The sequence below is a fragment of the Phyllostomus discolor genome, chromosome X (assembly GCF_004126475.2).
Source record: "Phyllostomus discolor isolate MPI-MPIP mPhyDis1 chromosome X, mPhyDis1.pri.v3, whole genome shotgun sequence".
Classification (NCBI taxonomy): Eukaryota; Metazoa; Chordata; class Mammalia; order Chiroptera; family Phyllostomidae; genus Phyllostomus; species Phyllostomus discolor.
The window spans coordinates 25,156,242-25,173,120 of record NC_050198.1 but is presented as its reverse complement, the minus strand read 5'-3'; the positions used below and the strand labels follow the sequence as shown (position 1 = coordinate 25,173,120).

The following is a 16,879-nucleotide window of genomic DNA, read 5'->3' as shown; positions in this document are numbered from 1 at the left end:
CATAAGCAAGCAGTGTTGCCATTGGTGACTATCTTCCAAAAATGGTGAACTCTTGGTAATGTTTGAAACAAAACAGTACAATCTTCCTTCAGTTGATACAGTAGTTACATTCCTGGAGAAGTCAGTATGTATCAAAAGTGGGCAAAAATACTTTGTGTGTATATGTAAAACAGTCTTAGTTCTGAGGAACTAGTTTTTGAGCGAGTGTCCAACATTGTAGATTATCTAGTATGCCTGGCCCCTGCCTAATAAATGCCAGTAGCCCTTGCCAGTTATTGTGACAACCAAAAGTAATACACAGATTGCCACAATACCTCCTTGAGAACCATGAGGCTTCATGATCATTCAGGTCCCTTTCAACTGAGATTCATGGTTTCTCAGGGAATGTTGGTGAGATATTTTTGCTTGGTTTTGCTTCAGTTTCCTTTTCACATAGACCAGGGTAAACAGGTTCAAAGGCTGTTCTGACAGTTCAAACAGCACATAGCAACAATGGGATGTACTGACTACCCTGGTTCTGGGCTTTATTTTACTGTTTAGTAGAGCCCGTGTACAGGGTACTGCCCTGGGAGTACCTAAAATAATTAAATTACACAGCAGTTTCCTATTTTCACCTAACCCCTGCTTACAGGCATGAAGGTGTTTTGTTGATCAATATGTTATAACTGGAATATTAAGTTGGAAAGGAAGCGGTGAAACGCGAAGGTTTGTCTTCAAACACATTCACTCTGAAAAAGAATGTGCGCACTTGAGGTAGCCAAATAAACCAATTTTCACTCCAAACAACTTTTCCACTAAGAATTCATTTGCATCTTCCCCAGGCAGTCATTTGCAAATTTTATTTGAAGTGACCTAAAAAGTGTTAGGAAAAGTTGAAATGTGGAAAACTTTTAGTGTGCTCCCTTTCTTACATTTCCAGGCATTGTTAAATTGAGCACCCATATCGAAGCAAATAACTGTGTACTATTTGCACCATCCCCACTCCCACCCCATTCCCCATTCCTGAAAGGAAGCTGAGTGGACAAGAGCCTGGAAACTGCAGATCCTTGACCTGGAAGTTCAGATTCCTGTGTGACTGGGAGCAACTTACTTGACATCTTGGTGCCTGTTTTCTTATCTATGAAGTGAGAATTAAAGCAGTTTTTGCCTCAAGAGGTGGTTGGGATTTAAGGGCTCATGCATCAAAGTGCTTTGAGTGAGAGCTTAGTACACTGTGGATACATGTACATATACATATACACTTCTCTCCCCATCATCTCAACTCCACCAGCAGAGCAGGTTGCTCTGGCACTGGGCTCCCACAGTACCTACCGTTCAAGTCTCCACCATGACACCATGTTATACTGCAGTTGTGTATGAGCCCACAGAGGAGAGGAAATTTATACCCCAGGATGGTATAAGGTGTGGCAAAAGATGCCCAATAGGTGTTTGATGATGGGTGAAAAATGCAAATGCCCACCTTCTGCAAGCTGTAATGTAGGCATGTTAAGGGATCTAGATCTATTATTTTGCTTCCGAAGGTGACTTCAAGCAAATTTCATCACCATTGTCTGAGACTGAGATAGATTGAAATCACATTATTGTGATACAAATATGTGCCTGAGTAACCTAAAACCATGCAGAAAGATAATGAGATGGTTTTGCAGCTAAAAGAAAAGTCGTAGTAGAAGGCATTCCAAGAGATAGAAACCTCAGAGCCTTTTGTGAACTTCATGATAGCCAGCCAGTTTCTCTGCAAAGCCCAGTGGGAAGGCCTCCTGAGTCCAACTAACCCACACTTCCCTTCTCTAGGGTGGATAGGGAATAAAGTTCAAGGAAGGCGGAACTCCCTGTAATCAGATGTTAATTATAGACATGGAAGTAAAAGCAGTCACCTATTGTGTCTCCTTTCATGTTTGAAAGTGTAATAGCTTTGGGGAGGTTTTGTTTGTTTGTTTGGGGCTTCAGATACAGCAGATTCCCTACCAATGCTAGGTAATTTACAGTAATTAGGAGAATATTGCTATGATGGTTGATAAAAGTTCTAAAGAGAAAAAAGGTGTCTTAGACTCTAGGATATAGCTGTACACCCTTATTACCCTTAAAGGGTGAGAGCTCGTATATACAAAATCAGGAATGTTTCAGGCAGTTATTATACTCCTAAATAGCAGATCTGGCTTGGAATCTACTTTCCTCCCACACACAATGGCAAGACGAAAATCAAAGTTATATCGGAGGGCATCTTCTCTACCACTAACAGTACTTGAAAATATTTTCAAACAGAAAAATCCAGTGCATTTCTGCCTTCATTCGTACAAAATGTCTGCATAGTACAAGGAATAAATAATAAGGAAGCCTTGGGTCGAGATCCGGGTGGGGGTGGGGAGGAGGAGTGGGCAAATAGGCTGCCTTGCCTTGGGAGAGAAGAAAGGAGTCTGGGAAGTACAGCAAAGGGGGTCCACATGGCCTCAAGATTCCATGCTACATCTTAGGTAATAAGGCGCACTTTTAGCAGTTTGTCTCTCAGGTGATGTAGAACATGAAGCTTGGCCATAAGCTCCCAGATAGACCCGAGTACAGTCCTGTGTTGGAATTACATACTCGACGCTTTGTCAAACTAATTTGCTCTTTCCCCAACACCTTCTTGCTTAGTGATTATTGGTGTCATTGTCCTCCAAAGATTTACTTAGTGTAATCATTTTTAGAGTTTTTAAACCTTTTCAATATTTTGGGTATTTTTGTTTGCACCACTCCACCCCCACCCCACCCCCACCCCACATTCCTTTGCATGCTGGGCCCGACCTGCCAAAGCTTTTCCACGTATCAATTTTAATTTTTTTAAAGACATCTTTGTATAACTGTCTGTGATTTTGTGATACACAATAAGAAATATATATATTTGGTCTTCCATCCGTTCCGACACAGAGCTCCTAAAACCCTTGGCATTTCCTGTGAAGAGAATGGTAGCGGTCTTTTGTTATGTTAATGAAGTGGCTTTTGCAGAGTACTTCAGGATGGGGGCTGGTTGCCAGTGGAGCCAACTATGTGATTAGAGAGTTGCAACTTTCAGTACTACTTCACCCCGACCTCTTCCGAGGGAGGGAAGAGGGGCTGGAGATTAACTTCAGTAATCAACGATCAATGACTTAAACAAGCCTATGTAATGAAGCCTCTATAAAAACCCCAAAACTGGTACTCCTCTAGAGGGCATGGAAGCTCGTGCCCTTTCCCCACACCTTGCCCTATGCATTTCTTCCATCTAGCTATTTCTGAGTTTTATCCTTCTATGATAAACCAGTGATCTAGTAAGTAAATGTTTCTCTGAGTTCTGTGAGCTTCTCTAACAAATAAATGTAACCAAAGGTAGGGATCTTTGGAACCTCCAGTCTACAGCTAATTGGTCAGAAGCACAGGTGATAATCTGGATTTGCTGCTGGTATCTGAAGTGGGGGATGGGGGTACTCTTAGGGACAGAGCCCTCAACCTGTGGAATCAATGCTATCACCAGGTAGTGTGAGAATTGGGTTAAATTGTAGAACATTTAGCTGATGTCAGAGAATTGCTTGGTGGTGTGGGAAAAAAACACACATTGCAATTGGAATCAGAATCCTACTGTCTAACCCAGGGGTGTCTAGTAACAAATACAAAATCGTGTATTCTGGTAGAACCCTGGACCTTCTGCAAATTCTCCCTTCGTGTTGACCATCCTAATGCTATTGTGATAGGATTAGTAAGAAGCTGGGAAAATACCTGGGCAAGTGGAATGAGGAAACTAAGACAAGAAAATTACACAAGGCCAAACAATTCGGACAACTTACAGCCAGCTGGTGAATCACAAGACCTTATCTTCCTCAACCAAGGACACTGAAGAGCAAATGGTTTATACCTCTCCTCCCTAACCAGAGAATACATAGCTTAAATCTCTCTGCTCTGGGAAAATAGAGAACAGACACCCAATAAATGCCATTTGTGCCAGCCAAACCCAAGGACAGGTGAAGTCAGGGGAACAAATTAAAAAAAAAAACAACACACATTAAAAGCCAAACAGACCCAAGATAAAAGTAAAACTGTAACCAAAAGCAGGTCTGGCTGCCTGCCGATAGGAAAGCCAATACTCCATAGGCAGGTGCTGATGTAAAGGAAAGTGGCTTATTTTCAGGTGCCAGCCACCAGGAAGATGGGGGACTCATGTCTCAAAGCCCCTCTCCTGGGAGATGCGGAACTCCTGTCTCAAAGCCCATCTCGCCCTCTCAGTGCAGGTAGAGGTTTTTATAAGGAGGGAGAGGGGAACAGAGCAAAGACATCAAGGGAAGAGTTGAAAAGTTCTCTACATGCAGACCAGCACAGTTTGTGCTGATAAGGACAGTGCTGGTACCCTGTGTCATCCTGGTTTAGTCATGCAGGCTTCACTTTGTCTCAGCTTTAGGTCATCCTGACGCCACAGTGGTCAGCAAATCCCCTGGAGCTGGAATGCCTGAAGGTCAGATGCCTGTATCTTTTGAAGTTTGTTCCTAGGATTCTTGTACAAACACGCTGTTCATCTACAAGCTACACATTAGTCAGAATCCACACTTACAGAAACAATGTCGATAGAATGGTGGGGTGAGTTCCAGTTTCCCACCGTTACGATTTTCCACTGTTAAAAATCCCCACTGTCAATTTTCCTTCCATTTCTATGGAATTTAGATGGTTGTAGCCAAAACATTTCAGAAAATTAGAAAAATTCAAGATCCAGGCTAGTTCATAAGTGAAAAATAAAATTTTATAGACAATGAGCTGAACTAGAGTCTATTTCGATAATTGTGTGTTATATATTTTTTGTTTTTTATTTCAATTTACAGGAAAGTTTTTTAAAGATTTTATTTATTTATTTTTAGAGAGGGAAGGGAGGGAGAAAGAGAGAGAGAGAGAAACATCAATGTGTGGTTGCTGGGGGCCGTGGCCTGCAACCCGGGCATGTGCCCTGACTGGGAATCGAACCTGCGATGCTTTGGTTCGCAGCCCGTGCTCAATCCGCTGAGCTACGCCAGCCAGGGCGTGTGTTATATATTTTATTGAAACAAAATTTTTCTCCTAAAAATCACCCTCATTTTTATCAAAGAGGCAAATCAAGACTAACTCATTTACAGCATTAAGTCCAGTTTTAATTTGGCCTGATTATTTGCATGAGCACAACAAGAATAGCAATTAATCATATGGGCTTTCCTAAATATACTTTGGTGGAATGTTACAAGGAAATTTAGATTGAGCTTTAATTAGCCTCTCAGGGCAAAGAAGCCAAGCATGATATTTGCCATCATGCTTTACATGCAGTATCTATAACTTTGGGTAAACTCCTCAAGTTCTAGACGTCCCCAAAATGTCTTGAAGTTCTTTCCCTGTTATCTCCCAGGAAAGCAACCTTTACTTCTTAACTGGAAAGACTGCTGTAAACCATGTGAATAAGCACGGTACCAGGCTATTTCTCCAAGGGACTTTTATCAGCTCCAAATTCAATCTTTATTGCTTAAAGCTTTTTGCTGACATCCAGAGTCTAGGCATGTCTCCCCTTCAGACATGACATTCCAGTGAAAGTCTTGATGAATAAACCCACAATTGGAAACTGGAAGAAATCAGATTCCTATTGGATCCATGCAAATAAACATATTGCCATGAACATAATAATATTCACTCCTTAAGAGCTTCAAATTCTAGATAGATAAAGTAGGGAGAAAAATGTAAATGCTTTGATATTGTTACAATTTACCAAATTGCTCTAAAAAAAGAAACAAGTTTTTAAAAATAAGCAATATTTTGAATGAAGTCACAAGAACAGTAATTATTTTCAGTTCATTCAGCCCCGTAATCAATTCCTGTTTGTCCCCATTATCCACCACTATCTCTATGTATTCAGTCATTCCCTAGAGCCTCACAAATCCCCATCTATTTGAAAAGTGTAACCTGCAAATTTATTCTTAGAAACTCATATTTTAGAATAAGTCAAGAGATGTAACATTTTTGCAAATGCATCAGAGTAAAATAATGACTGTCTCTAAATGACAAAAAATACTTAAAATAATATGATTATAGATCTGATTACTAGGCAATTAACAATGAAATTTGCTTATTTGTAACAACATTTTAAGATAACAATTAAAATTACAAATGAAAGTATATCAGAAATCAATTAATTTGTTCCCCACTGTCTAATTGTATCTAGGGCTTCCACTGGGAAATAGCAATTGGTTTTGGAAAATCAAAGGGAGCCTTTGGCTTTTTCATTTATCATTAAAATGATCACTTTGCTTTGCCATCTATCTATGTGCCTTTCTTTTCCTTTCTTATTTCTTTTTCTCCCATTTCCATTTCCCTCATTGGGTTTCATACTCCAAATGTCCTCCCTTCTTGTAATGTGCATGTAATATGTATATCTCTTTCCTTTATCCTTTCTCACCTTTTTTTTTTCACTTCCTCAATTCCTTCTCTTTTTGCTCCTTCTCTCTACATAATCCTTTAATTTGCATAGACCCTCTTTGACTTAGAGGAACCCTCTTCGATTTACACAGACCCTCTGCAACTTTCCTAGTCCCCTTTAGTTTGCCCCCTTTTTTTAAAAAAAATATTTTATTTATTTTTAGAGAAAGGGAAAAGGAGGGAGAAAGGGAGAGAAACATCAACCGGTTGCCTCTTGCGCACTCCCCCAGTTGGGGGCCTGGCCTGCAACCCAGGCATGTGCCTTGATTGGGAATCATCCAGCAACTTCTGAGTCTGCAGGCCGGCATTCAAGCCATTGAGCCACAGCAGCCAGGACTAGTTTGCCCTTTTAACTCACCGAGAAATAACTAAACCTCTTTCAACTCCATAATTTACACCTTTTATTAACAAAACTATATCTTTTTCCCAACGTAATTAAAATTTTCAATTTTTTGTGACAAGTAAAAGTAAGAATTAGCATTCTTTAGATCAGCAAATTTATTAAAACATGTTATAACTTTCAGAAAAAGGTTTTTCCACTGGCACATACACTTACATTTTTATTCTTGGTGATTACTGCATTTTTTTTAAGTGAGACTTTTTATTTTGTGTGTGTTTTTTTAATTGAAGGTCCCTTATTGGTCCTTCTTTCACAAGTGACCACGACCAGGTGGCATGGGGAGGAGTCATCTCCACAACATTCCATTTCTACACAGAACTAAGCAGAGAAGCACAGTCACTATTTCAGTTAGAAGTTAGCAGCAGGGGGAAAGTGGAGGAACAGGTGGGGAGCTGGGGTGTCGTTAAAAAATACAAGCCCCTCCCAAATTGGGGTGCTTGGAGGGGATTTAGTCTGCTTCAAGCCAAGAGGAATCAGAAGATCAAAAGCAGTTTGGGAAGGCCAGAACCGGCAGGGGTGAAGGGAGGAGGAAGGTCCAGTGGCTGGGAGGCTGTTTGGCAACTAGGTAAAGGGATTGCCCTCCCCCTGCTGGGATTCCCTCAGCTCCTGCGGTCTGGCAGGAAGCAGGCACCCTGTAACCCCCACAGGCAGGTCTGCAGCTGCCAGATGCTCCAGGCAGGGGGCTGGAGGAGTCTCAGAAATGCTTGCCCTCCAGGTTCTCTGCCAGAGTGCAGCGGTCCTTGACATCAGAGCAGTTTACTTGTAATTCATGCTTGGTCCCTATCAGCTTCTTGATGGCATCCTTGGAGCTGGCATAGATCATTTTGCTCGTAAGGAGTGAAGACTCAGAAGATAAACACCAGGTCCTCCTTCTTGCTCTCCTTGGTCTCGTAGGTTGCGTCATAGAGGGCATAGTGGCAGTCTTTGTCTGGCAATATCTTGACAAAGGTGGCATAGGGGTCATCTACCCTCTGGCCCACGTCACCTACCAGGATCTGCTTGCCCTCCTCCATGCTGATGTTCTTGTCTTCACTCAGGCAGGAGAGCACTGCCTTCTTGGGCTTCTTCACCTTCTCTGGTGTCCAGGGCCCAACCCACTGAAGCACATCAGCAAGGGCGAGTTTTCTTCTTAAAATAATCTTACTCTGCCACTTCCTTGTTCAAAAGCCTTCCATTGCATTCAAGGTGATTTCCTGATTGAGCTCCCATAGAGTTTTCCAATTACATTTTCTCCTGTCCCCCACCATTCCCCACCCCTCTTTCCCCCTGCCAGGACCCCCAGCAATATCCTGGCACTTTTTGCTCTGCTGCTGCATTACTCTACTCTGCATTACTCTACTCTGAACACACTCAGATTGCCCCACCTCTGTTCCTTTGTTCACAAGGTTCCCTTTACACAAAATGTCCTTCCCCTGTGTGTCTTCCTCTCAAATTCTCACCTCAACCTTCACATGCACACACATGCACACACTCATGCAGTCTGTGATGGTTTATTTTAAAGTGTCAACCTGGCTAGACCACGCTACCCAAATATTTGGTCAAACCTCAGCTAGCTGTTGCTGTGAAGGTATTTTTCAGATGAGATTAACACTTCAGTCAGTAGACTAAATAAAACAGAAGAGCATCCATAATGTAGGGGGGGGGTCACATCCAACCAGATGCAGGCCTTATAGGGGTGTCCAACCTGCAGCCCATGGGCCACACACTGCTCAGGATGGCTATGAATTCGGCCCAACACAAAATCATAAATCTACTTAAAACATTATGAGATTTGTTTCTGATTACATGTCATAATGTATTTAATGTGTGGCCCGAGACAACTCTTCTTCTTCCAGTGTAGCCCAGAGATGCTGAAAGTTTGGACATGCCTGCTAAGAGACAAAGACTGAAGTCCCCTGAGGAAGAATGAATTCTGCCAGCAAAAGACCTCTTGACTCAAGCTGCAACATCAGCTCTTCCCTGTGTCTCTCTAACTTGTCAGCCTATACTGCAGATTTCAGACTTACCAGTACCCACAATGACATGAGCCAATAGTTTAAAATCAATCAGATAGATAGATAAATAGATAGCTAGACAGGCATCCTATTGGTTGTATTCCTCTAGGGAGCCCTAACTAACACACAGTTTCTCCCTGTTGGGCTCCTGCAACCCTTTCTCCATTCCCATTGCTAACTCTCTCTCTCTCTTTTTTTAATCCATGTGTCTAAGGCATGAACCAGGGCACAGACCAAAACCCAACCTGGGATAAACAAGGAGTTACTTTGTCTGTGGCTGATATGAGACAAGCACCACCAAGCCAGGTGTAACTCTACCCAGATCAGGGACACCATTGCAGACTCTCTTGTATTATATGCAATCGTGCACAGGTCAGCTTCATCTGCAGGTACACATCCACTGAAGGCAGAGACATTTTCTTCTCATCTGCATGTCTCCATGGAGCCTAGTACCTCTTAAAGGTCCTGCTCTATTCAGAAAAGAGACTCCCCAAAGGAGAGGCAGGAGAACTAGGAATGGAGAGCTTGAACAGTGTCAAAGGAGAGAAAGCTAAACCCCAAAGAAAACACTTGCCAGGGGTTATTGAACTCAGATGCCTCAGGATTAGACAGGTCATGTGGATGAACAAAGGCAGCTATGCAGACAAAGCGTGGGATGTGGTGAACTGGAGGGGCAACCCACCTCATTATTTCCCTATAAGAATACAGAACCAGTGGTGCCAGGTTTTTAAAGAGAGACTGGGTTTTTGTATGCAATGTCACAGAATGTCACTGGATGTTGGCTGCTCATTCAGATTATTTCATGTTGTATATGAAGGCTTCGAGGCTATGGCTACTGTTCTGTTTGTTAAACTGGGTTGATTAGTACGTGTTGGGTTTGTTTTTCCTGATTCTCCTTACCTCATAGAAAGGTTATAAATATCCTTTTATATGTATTCCAAATTACCTTCAAAAATGGGGAAACCCTTTATGTGAGATCAATTATGCCAGCAGACCACCCATTTGTATCCTCTATTGTATGTTAGTTTGTTGTTTTGCAAAACTTGCAGATTAAATGAAGGTTTGTGGCTGTACACCTCCACTTGAATAACAATTAGATTAGTTCAGTGTTACTTGTGCTGAAAATAGAAAAAGGCAGCACTGACGTTTCTTCCACAAGAATTGTCCTATGAAAGGAAAGATGTTGCAGCTCACTGACTGCCATCCACTCTTTTCTCTCTGGAATGTCTTTGAATGTACTGTGTGTCACCTTCCACACAACTTGATGATGAATATCAGAACATTAATTATTCTGCAAAGCCAAACTATGACTTTAAACATACACGTGTTCCTCTTTGTGGTGTTGGTGAAGTCTGTATGTGTGAGCAATGGGGCACAATTTGTACTCTGCATCTAACAGAGGTATCTAAATACTAGCACTATGGAGACAGAGCTGTCTTTGGTTCCAAAACTGTTCAACCTCAATTTTGAATGAAGCAATCATGACTCACTTGCAGCCTGAAACACGTGATTTTTACCATTCTGTGCCTCCGTTTCCTCATTGATAAAATTAAGATAATGAGAGCCACCCTGTAAGTATCAGGTATAGGTAATAGGGAATGATTTTGATTGGGTGAAGGAAGAAAACTACAGAAGGGAAAATATCAAATCAAATCAAAGTATTATTTTAACCACTCAAAAGATTTTTTAAAGATTTTATTTATTTTTTTTTTACGCAGAGGGGAAAGGAGAAAAGAAAGACAGAGAGAGAGAAGCATTGGCTTGCAACCCAGGCATGTGCCCTGACTGTGAATCGAACCCAGGATCCTTTAGTTTTCACGCCGGTGCTCAATCCACTGAGCCACACCAGCCAGGGCAAAAAGATGTTTATTAAACATCATGCTAAGGCCTGCAGGTGGGAATACAAATAAGCTTAAAACATGGCCTGTGACATCATCAACCCAACAAGAGGCCATAATAGGTGGTAAATGCCAACTATGCTGTGAGCTCCTCCACCGCACAGTCCTGGTCATCTTAGTAAATGCAGAGTGAATGAATGAGTGCTACCAAAAGTGCAGGGACTCTTCTAGGGAGGTAGATACCATGGTGTGCTTGAAAGTTACAGATGCTTTCTATGTTGGAGCTTGAATAAAACCTGGAGACCTAGAAAGGATTCAGATAATCAGAGGGGAGGAGAAAAGCTGTTTCTGGCTGTGGGGGTGAGGGAGAAGATACCTAGTATGTAGAAACTTTGCGGGGATGGGGAGCATGTAGGGATAGGAATGGCCAAGGAGTCTTTGGAAATGGTGATTTTGGAAACAATGGCTGGAGGGGACGACGGGTCATTCAACAAAACCCACAAAGCAGGAATACAGTGGTGAATGAGAGTGACGCCAGTCTCTGACTTCACATCATGGAGCTGACCATCTGTTGACTGTGGTGTTTAAGTGTGTGTTTAGAAAACAAGTGGGAGATGAAAAGGTAGGTTGGAAAGGTAGATTGGGGCTGATGGTAGAGAATGAAGCATTTGGCCTTTATTTTGTCAGCAGTGGGGAGCAACTAAAGATTTCTAAGCAGCAGAATGACAGGAGGAAGTGTTGAATTTGGTATATAAATATGATTTTCTTGCTGTCTTAGCTCAAGCTGCTAGAACAGAATAGGCTGAGTAGCTTATAAACAACAGACATTTATTTCTCACAGTTCTATAGCCTAGAAGTGCAACATCATAGTGCTGGCAGATTCAATGTCCAGCAAGGGCTCACTTCCTGGTTCATAGGTGACACCTTCTCACTGTGTCCTCACAAGGCAGAAGAGGCAAGGGAACTCTCTGGTGTCTGTTTTATGAGGGATCACCCTCAGGACCGAATCACCTCCCAGAGGTCCCACCTCCTAATGCCATCACATCGGGGAGTAGGCATCAGCAGATGGATTTGGGCATGGGGCACAAACATGTAGTCTATAGCAGCTGTGTACAAAGCGAGTTGGGGCAGAGAGAGGCTGCTGGGCAGCAGGATGTCAAGTGTTCCCAGACCAAACTGCAGTAAGAATAGTAAGGAAGGGAGATTATTAGGGGTGGGGGGCCACCACCCAGAGGGAAATGACAGGATGAGCTACTGCTTGGACATGATAACAAAAAGCATTCTCAGGCTTTGAGCCTTAAGTACTTGTTGTAATGATAATTCAGTCAGTCCTACATAAGATCAGACCTTACAATTTTCAAAATTCTTGGAGGAAAACTGTGGCCTAAACAGATAGTTCAGTCCTCTCTTCTAAATTACGCATCTCTAGGTTCCTCTCAAATGTGTCACTGGACATACTTTTCTAGTTACCTAGGTAGGGAACATCATATTCTACTTGGAATATAGGCCATTGCATAATAAATCTCATCTTGCCTTCCTTAGAGTCATGCAAAATGAGGCAGCTTGTCATGTGAGTCAAGTCCTTTCAGCTTCTCAGATGAATGTTGCTATATTAGGACTGAGGACTGTTATACAACAAGACCCAACTACACCTTTCCTTGATACCTGTACTTCATAGTGAAGACCACCTGTTGAACTAACAGGCAGCATTTTATTTTGAAAAATGATCACATCCAGGGGTGAATTGTCTGTTAATCTCACAGGATCACTATTTTGATATTAGCCATTTCAAAATGTGGAAAGAATATCCTAGAAAATGAACCAGTGGTAATTTTGATTAAAAAAAAACATATGGATATGTTTTTACACAATACACTATGACCTATATGTAGCTAGAATAATACTAGGATTTCAAATGGTCCATAACTGGCAGTCCCCCAGAAGTTGTGTGAAACAGACAAGCAAGGAGTGACCTTCCCCAACTCTCCTGGCCAGAGAAGGTGCTCAGCCGTGGGGTCCCACAGCCTGCTTTACATCCCATACCACACTCTCAGTGAAGGCATGTGCTCCATGTCCTTGGCCCCACTAGAGTGAATACTTGAGGGTAACTGTATTTTATTCCTTTCCAGACCACTAGTACCAGCTAGTAAACCTGGAACATAGTAGGTACTGGATAAACATCAGCTGGGTGGAAGACAGATGGATGAAATATGTGCATGAAATACAGGGTAGGGCAGGCAAGGAGATCACCATTATTTTTTAAAATTTTAAATGAGACCATATCAAAATTTTAAACTTTGCTCTACCAAAGAGCCTGTTAAGAATATGAAAAGAGAGATTAAGGAGTTCAAATCGCCAGCTATAAAAATAGCCACAGGGATATAAAGTACAGCACAGGGACTATAGTCAATAATATTGTAAAAACTATGTATGGTGCCAGATTGGTGCTACATTTATTGTGATCATCACTTTGTAAGGTATAGAAATCTCAAGTCACCATATTATATACCTGAAAGTAATATAATATTGTGTGTCAACCATAATTAAAAAATAAAGTTAAAAAAGATGACAAGGCAAGTTAAAGACTGGGGAAAATATTTGCAAATCACATATTTGACAAAGGACTTATATTCAGAATAACTAAAGAACTCTCAAAACTCAACAGTAATAAACAATCCAATTATAAAATGGGCAAAAGACATGAACAGATATTTCTTTTTCTTTTTTTTTAATTTGTTTATTTTTAGAGAGGGAAGGGAAGGAGAAAGAGAGAGAGAGAAACATCAATGTGCGGTTGCTGGGGGCCCTGGCCTGCAACCCAGGCATGTGCCCTGACTGGGAATCGAACCTGCGACACTTTGGTTCGCAGCCCGCGCTCAATCCACTGAGCTACGCCAGCCAGGGCATGAACAGATATTTCAATGAAGAGGATATACGGATAGCAAATAAGCACATGAAAAGATGTTCAACATGATTAGCCATCAGGGAAATGCAGATTAAAACCACAATTACATTATCACCACAGCCCTATCAGAATGGTTAAAATAAAAATAGTGATAATACCAAATGCTGGACAATATGCACAGAAACGATCATTCATACCTTGCTGGTGGGAACATTAAATGATGCAGCCACTCTGGAAAACAGTTTGACAGGTCCCTTTAAAACTAAAAATGGATTTAGTGCCCTGGCTGGTGTGGCTCAGTGGGCTTAGCACCGTCCTGTCAACCAAAAGCTCACTGGTTCGATTCCCAGTCAGGACACATGCCTGGGTTGCAGGCCAGGTCCCCGGTAGGGGGTGTGCAAGAGTCAACCACACACTGATGTTTCTCTCCCTCTCTTTCTCCCTTCATTCCCCTCTCTCTAAAAATAAATAAAATCTTTTTTTTATCTTTTTTTTTAATTTTATTTATTTATTTTTTTAGGGAGGGAAGGGAGGGAGAGGGGGAGAGAGAGAGAGAGAGAGAGAGAGAGTGAGAGGGAGAGAGAGAGAGAAACATCAATGTGCGGTTGCTGGGGGTTATGGCCTGCAACCCAGGAATGTACCCTGGCTGGGAATCGAACCTGGGACACTTTGGTTCCCAGCCCGTGCTCAATCCACTGAGCTACGCCAGCCAGGGCTAAAATAAATAAAATTTTAAAAATAAAAATAAAGTTAACTATATGGCTCAGCTCTTGTGCTCATTTATCTGAGACAAATGAAAACTTCTTTTCACACAGAAACTTCTACACAAATGTCCATAGCAGTTTATTTGTTTATTTGTAATAACCAAAGACTTAGAGCTACTTAAATATACTTCAGTGAGTGATGGTTAAATTGTGGTACAACCACACCATGGAATACTACTCAACAATAAAAAGGAATGAACTAGCATACTATGGACTCAATGTTTGTGTCCCCTCCAAAGCTCATATGTTAAAACCCTAACCCCCAATGTGATGGTATTTGGAGGCGGGGCTTTGGGAGGTGATTAGGCTTAGCTGTGGTTATGAGGGTGGGACCTACATGATGGCATTAGTGTCCTTATAAGAAAAGGAAGAGAAACCAGAGCTCCTTGTCTCTCATTTCCCCTGGTCACTCAAAGCAGTAAAAAGGCCGTCACCAAGAATCAGTTCTAGCAGAACCTTGATCTTGGACTTCCAGTCTCTAGAACTGTGAGAACTAAATGTCTGTTGTTTAAACCACCCAGCCCTTAGTATTTTGTTATAGCAGCCTGAGCTGACTAAGACATGGTGATACACATAACAACATGGACAAAGCTTCAGGGAATTCTGTTGAGTGAAAAAAAATTCAGTCTCAAAAGGATAGATACCATTTGATTCCATGTATTCAACATTTGTGGAATAACATAGTTCTAGATGGGGAACAGTACAGTATTGCCAGGGATTAGGGATGGGGGAGGTGAGGGGAGTGGGTGTGGCCATAAAGAGATAATCTGGGGGAGCCTTGAGGTAATGGCAGAGTTCATTATCTTGATCATGGTGGTTACACAAAGCTACACATGTGATGACATTGCATGGAACTATACACACACAAACATGCAAATGAACCCATGTAAAACTGGCAAAGTCTGAATAGGGTCTGAATATGTTTCCTGGTCTTCATTTTTGTACTGTAGTTATGCAGCTTCCTGTGAATCTATCATTATTCGAAAATTAAAAGTTTTTAAAAATGAAACCAGTCAGCACTTCTGACTTGCAACTTAGTTTTTTCTTTATGCACACCCTCTCCTTTAAAACTGTTTCTTACATCATGATTTGTGAGAGCCTGAGGCAATTAAAATATATCAGGGCCTTCAAATGTACCTTTAAAGTTATAATCCTTTTGTTATCGTTTTGTGGTGGTAACAGCAAGAGACTCCTTTCAAAGGCCCAATACTGGTTCCCTCCCCTTTCTTTCTGGTTATTGAAATCATCATCACCTTCCTTCTTGGTAAACTTTTCTGACAAATGTTGAGTGAAGTGTTTTCTGAGGATCCTGGAAGATTAATAGTGTCCAGAAATGCAAAGTAGTCAACAATGTACATGCTGAATTTTCCTTTTGTCATTGCCCCCAGAGGTTTATTGGACAATTATGCTCTACAATTAACCTAATTTTAATAGCAGGCATAGCTCCTCACTTGGTAATTAACCATCACAAACTACATGCATTATTTCTTGACCTCATCCCCGAGACAACCGGAGGGGACTGTGTTAGCCCCTCTGGGCTGCTAGAACAAAATACCACAGGCTGGGCAGCTTATAAACAACACACATATGTTTCTCACAGTTCTGGAGGCTCAAAGTCCAAGATCAAGGTGCCAACAGTTTGGTGTCTAGTGAGAGTCCACTTCCTGATCCATAGACAACTGTCCACTTGCTGCATTCTCACAAGTGGTGCTAGGAAGCTTTTTGGGGTCCCTTTTATGAAGTCACCAATCCCATCTGTGACCTTATTACCTCTCAAAAGCCCCGTCTCCTAAGACCATCACATTGGGGGTTAGGAGTTCAGCATGAAATTGGGGATGGGTGACAAATGTGCAGTGTGCAACCAGTTGGTTGGGGAAGCAGGGAGAAAGACAAGTCTCCTTAGGGGAAATGTGTCTCAAGAAAGCCGTAAGAGTTAGGGACTGTAGGGGTGGCATCAGACCCCTTCTTGTCCTGCTCCTGCCTTCCCTGACATCACTGTCACCATTACTGTTTCTGAGGGTCCAGCCATTGGTTCTGTAGCATGGCACTGCTGGGTAAGGGCTGAAGGGAGGTGAACCCTTTCTAGTGTGCTGCTGTCTGCTGGCTCCTCTGGCTGCTTGCTTATGTCCTTACCACAGCCATGCCTTTTGGGAGCCCAAGAGAAACTCTCTGCCACAGCCTGGCTCACGAAGCACCTTCGTCCCTCTGTGTGAAGCCCCTTGGCAGTGCTGACAGTAGGGTTCATGCTACAGAGGGTTTTGAACAAAGACCTCCAAAACAAAAAAGATTTGTTCTATCCCCTGAGATCAAACTGGTACAAGATCAGAAATGTCTCCTGTTGATATACATTGTGCCCCTAAAGTCAGAAAATATGGATACTCTTTCTTTCTCAAGATGTCCTTGATGACATTCTATATTTCTGCCTGTTTCTAGCCTGGTTGAATACCCTGTATAGTTAGCTAGGCTGTAACTCAATTACAGCATGAATGGAGCTGTTTTCAGCCTGGCTATTTTTAGTATCCCTCTGGGTTACCTGACTCTGAGCT

The 16,879-nt window shown here is 42.0% G+C and overlaps 1 protein-coding gene and 1 non-coding gene across 2 annotated transcripts; both read right to left on the bottom strand.

The window, feature by feature from the left end:
* Window positions 1–7,511: 7,511 nt before the first annotated feature.
* On the bottom strand, window positions 7,512–16,578 carry LOC114505677 (cofilin-1-like). The gene is given in 3 exon segments (XM_036016902.1): window positions 7,512–7,680; window positions 7,682–7,929; window positions 16,342–16,578. Coding segments are annotated over 3 exon segments (639 nt in total). The 3' UTR covers window positions 7,512–7,526.
* On the bottom strand, window positions 9,028–9,158 carry LOC114505873. Its single transcript, XR_003685328.1, has one exon. It is a non-coding gene; the product is annotated as a small nucleolar RNA SNORA48 (small nucleolar RNA).
* Window positions 16,579–16,879: the final 301 nt, after the last annotated feature.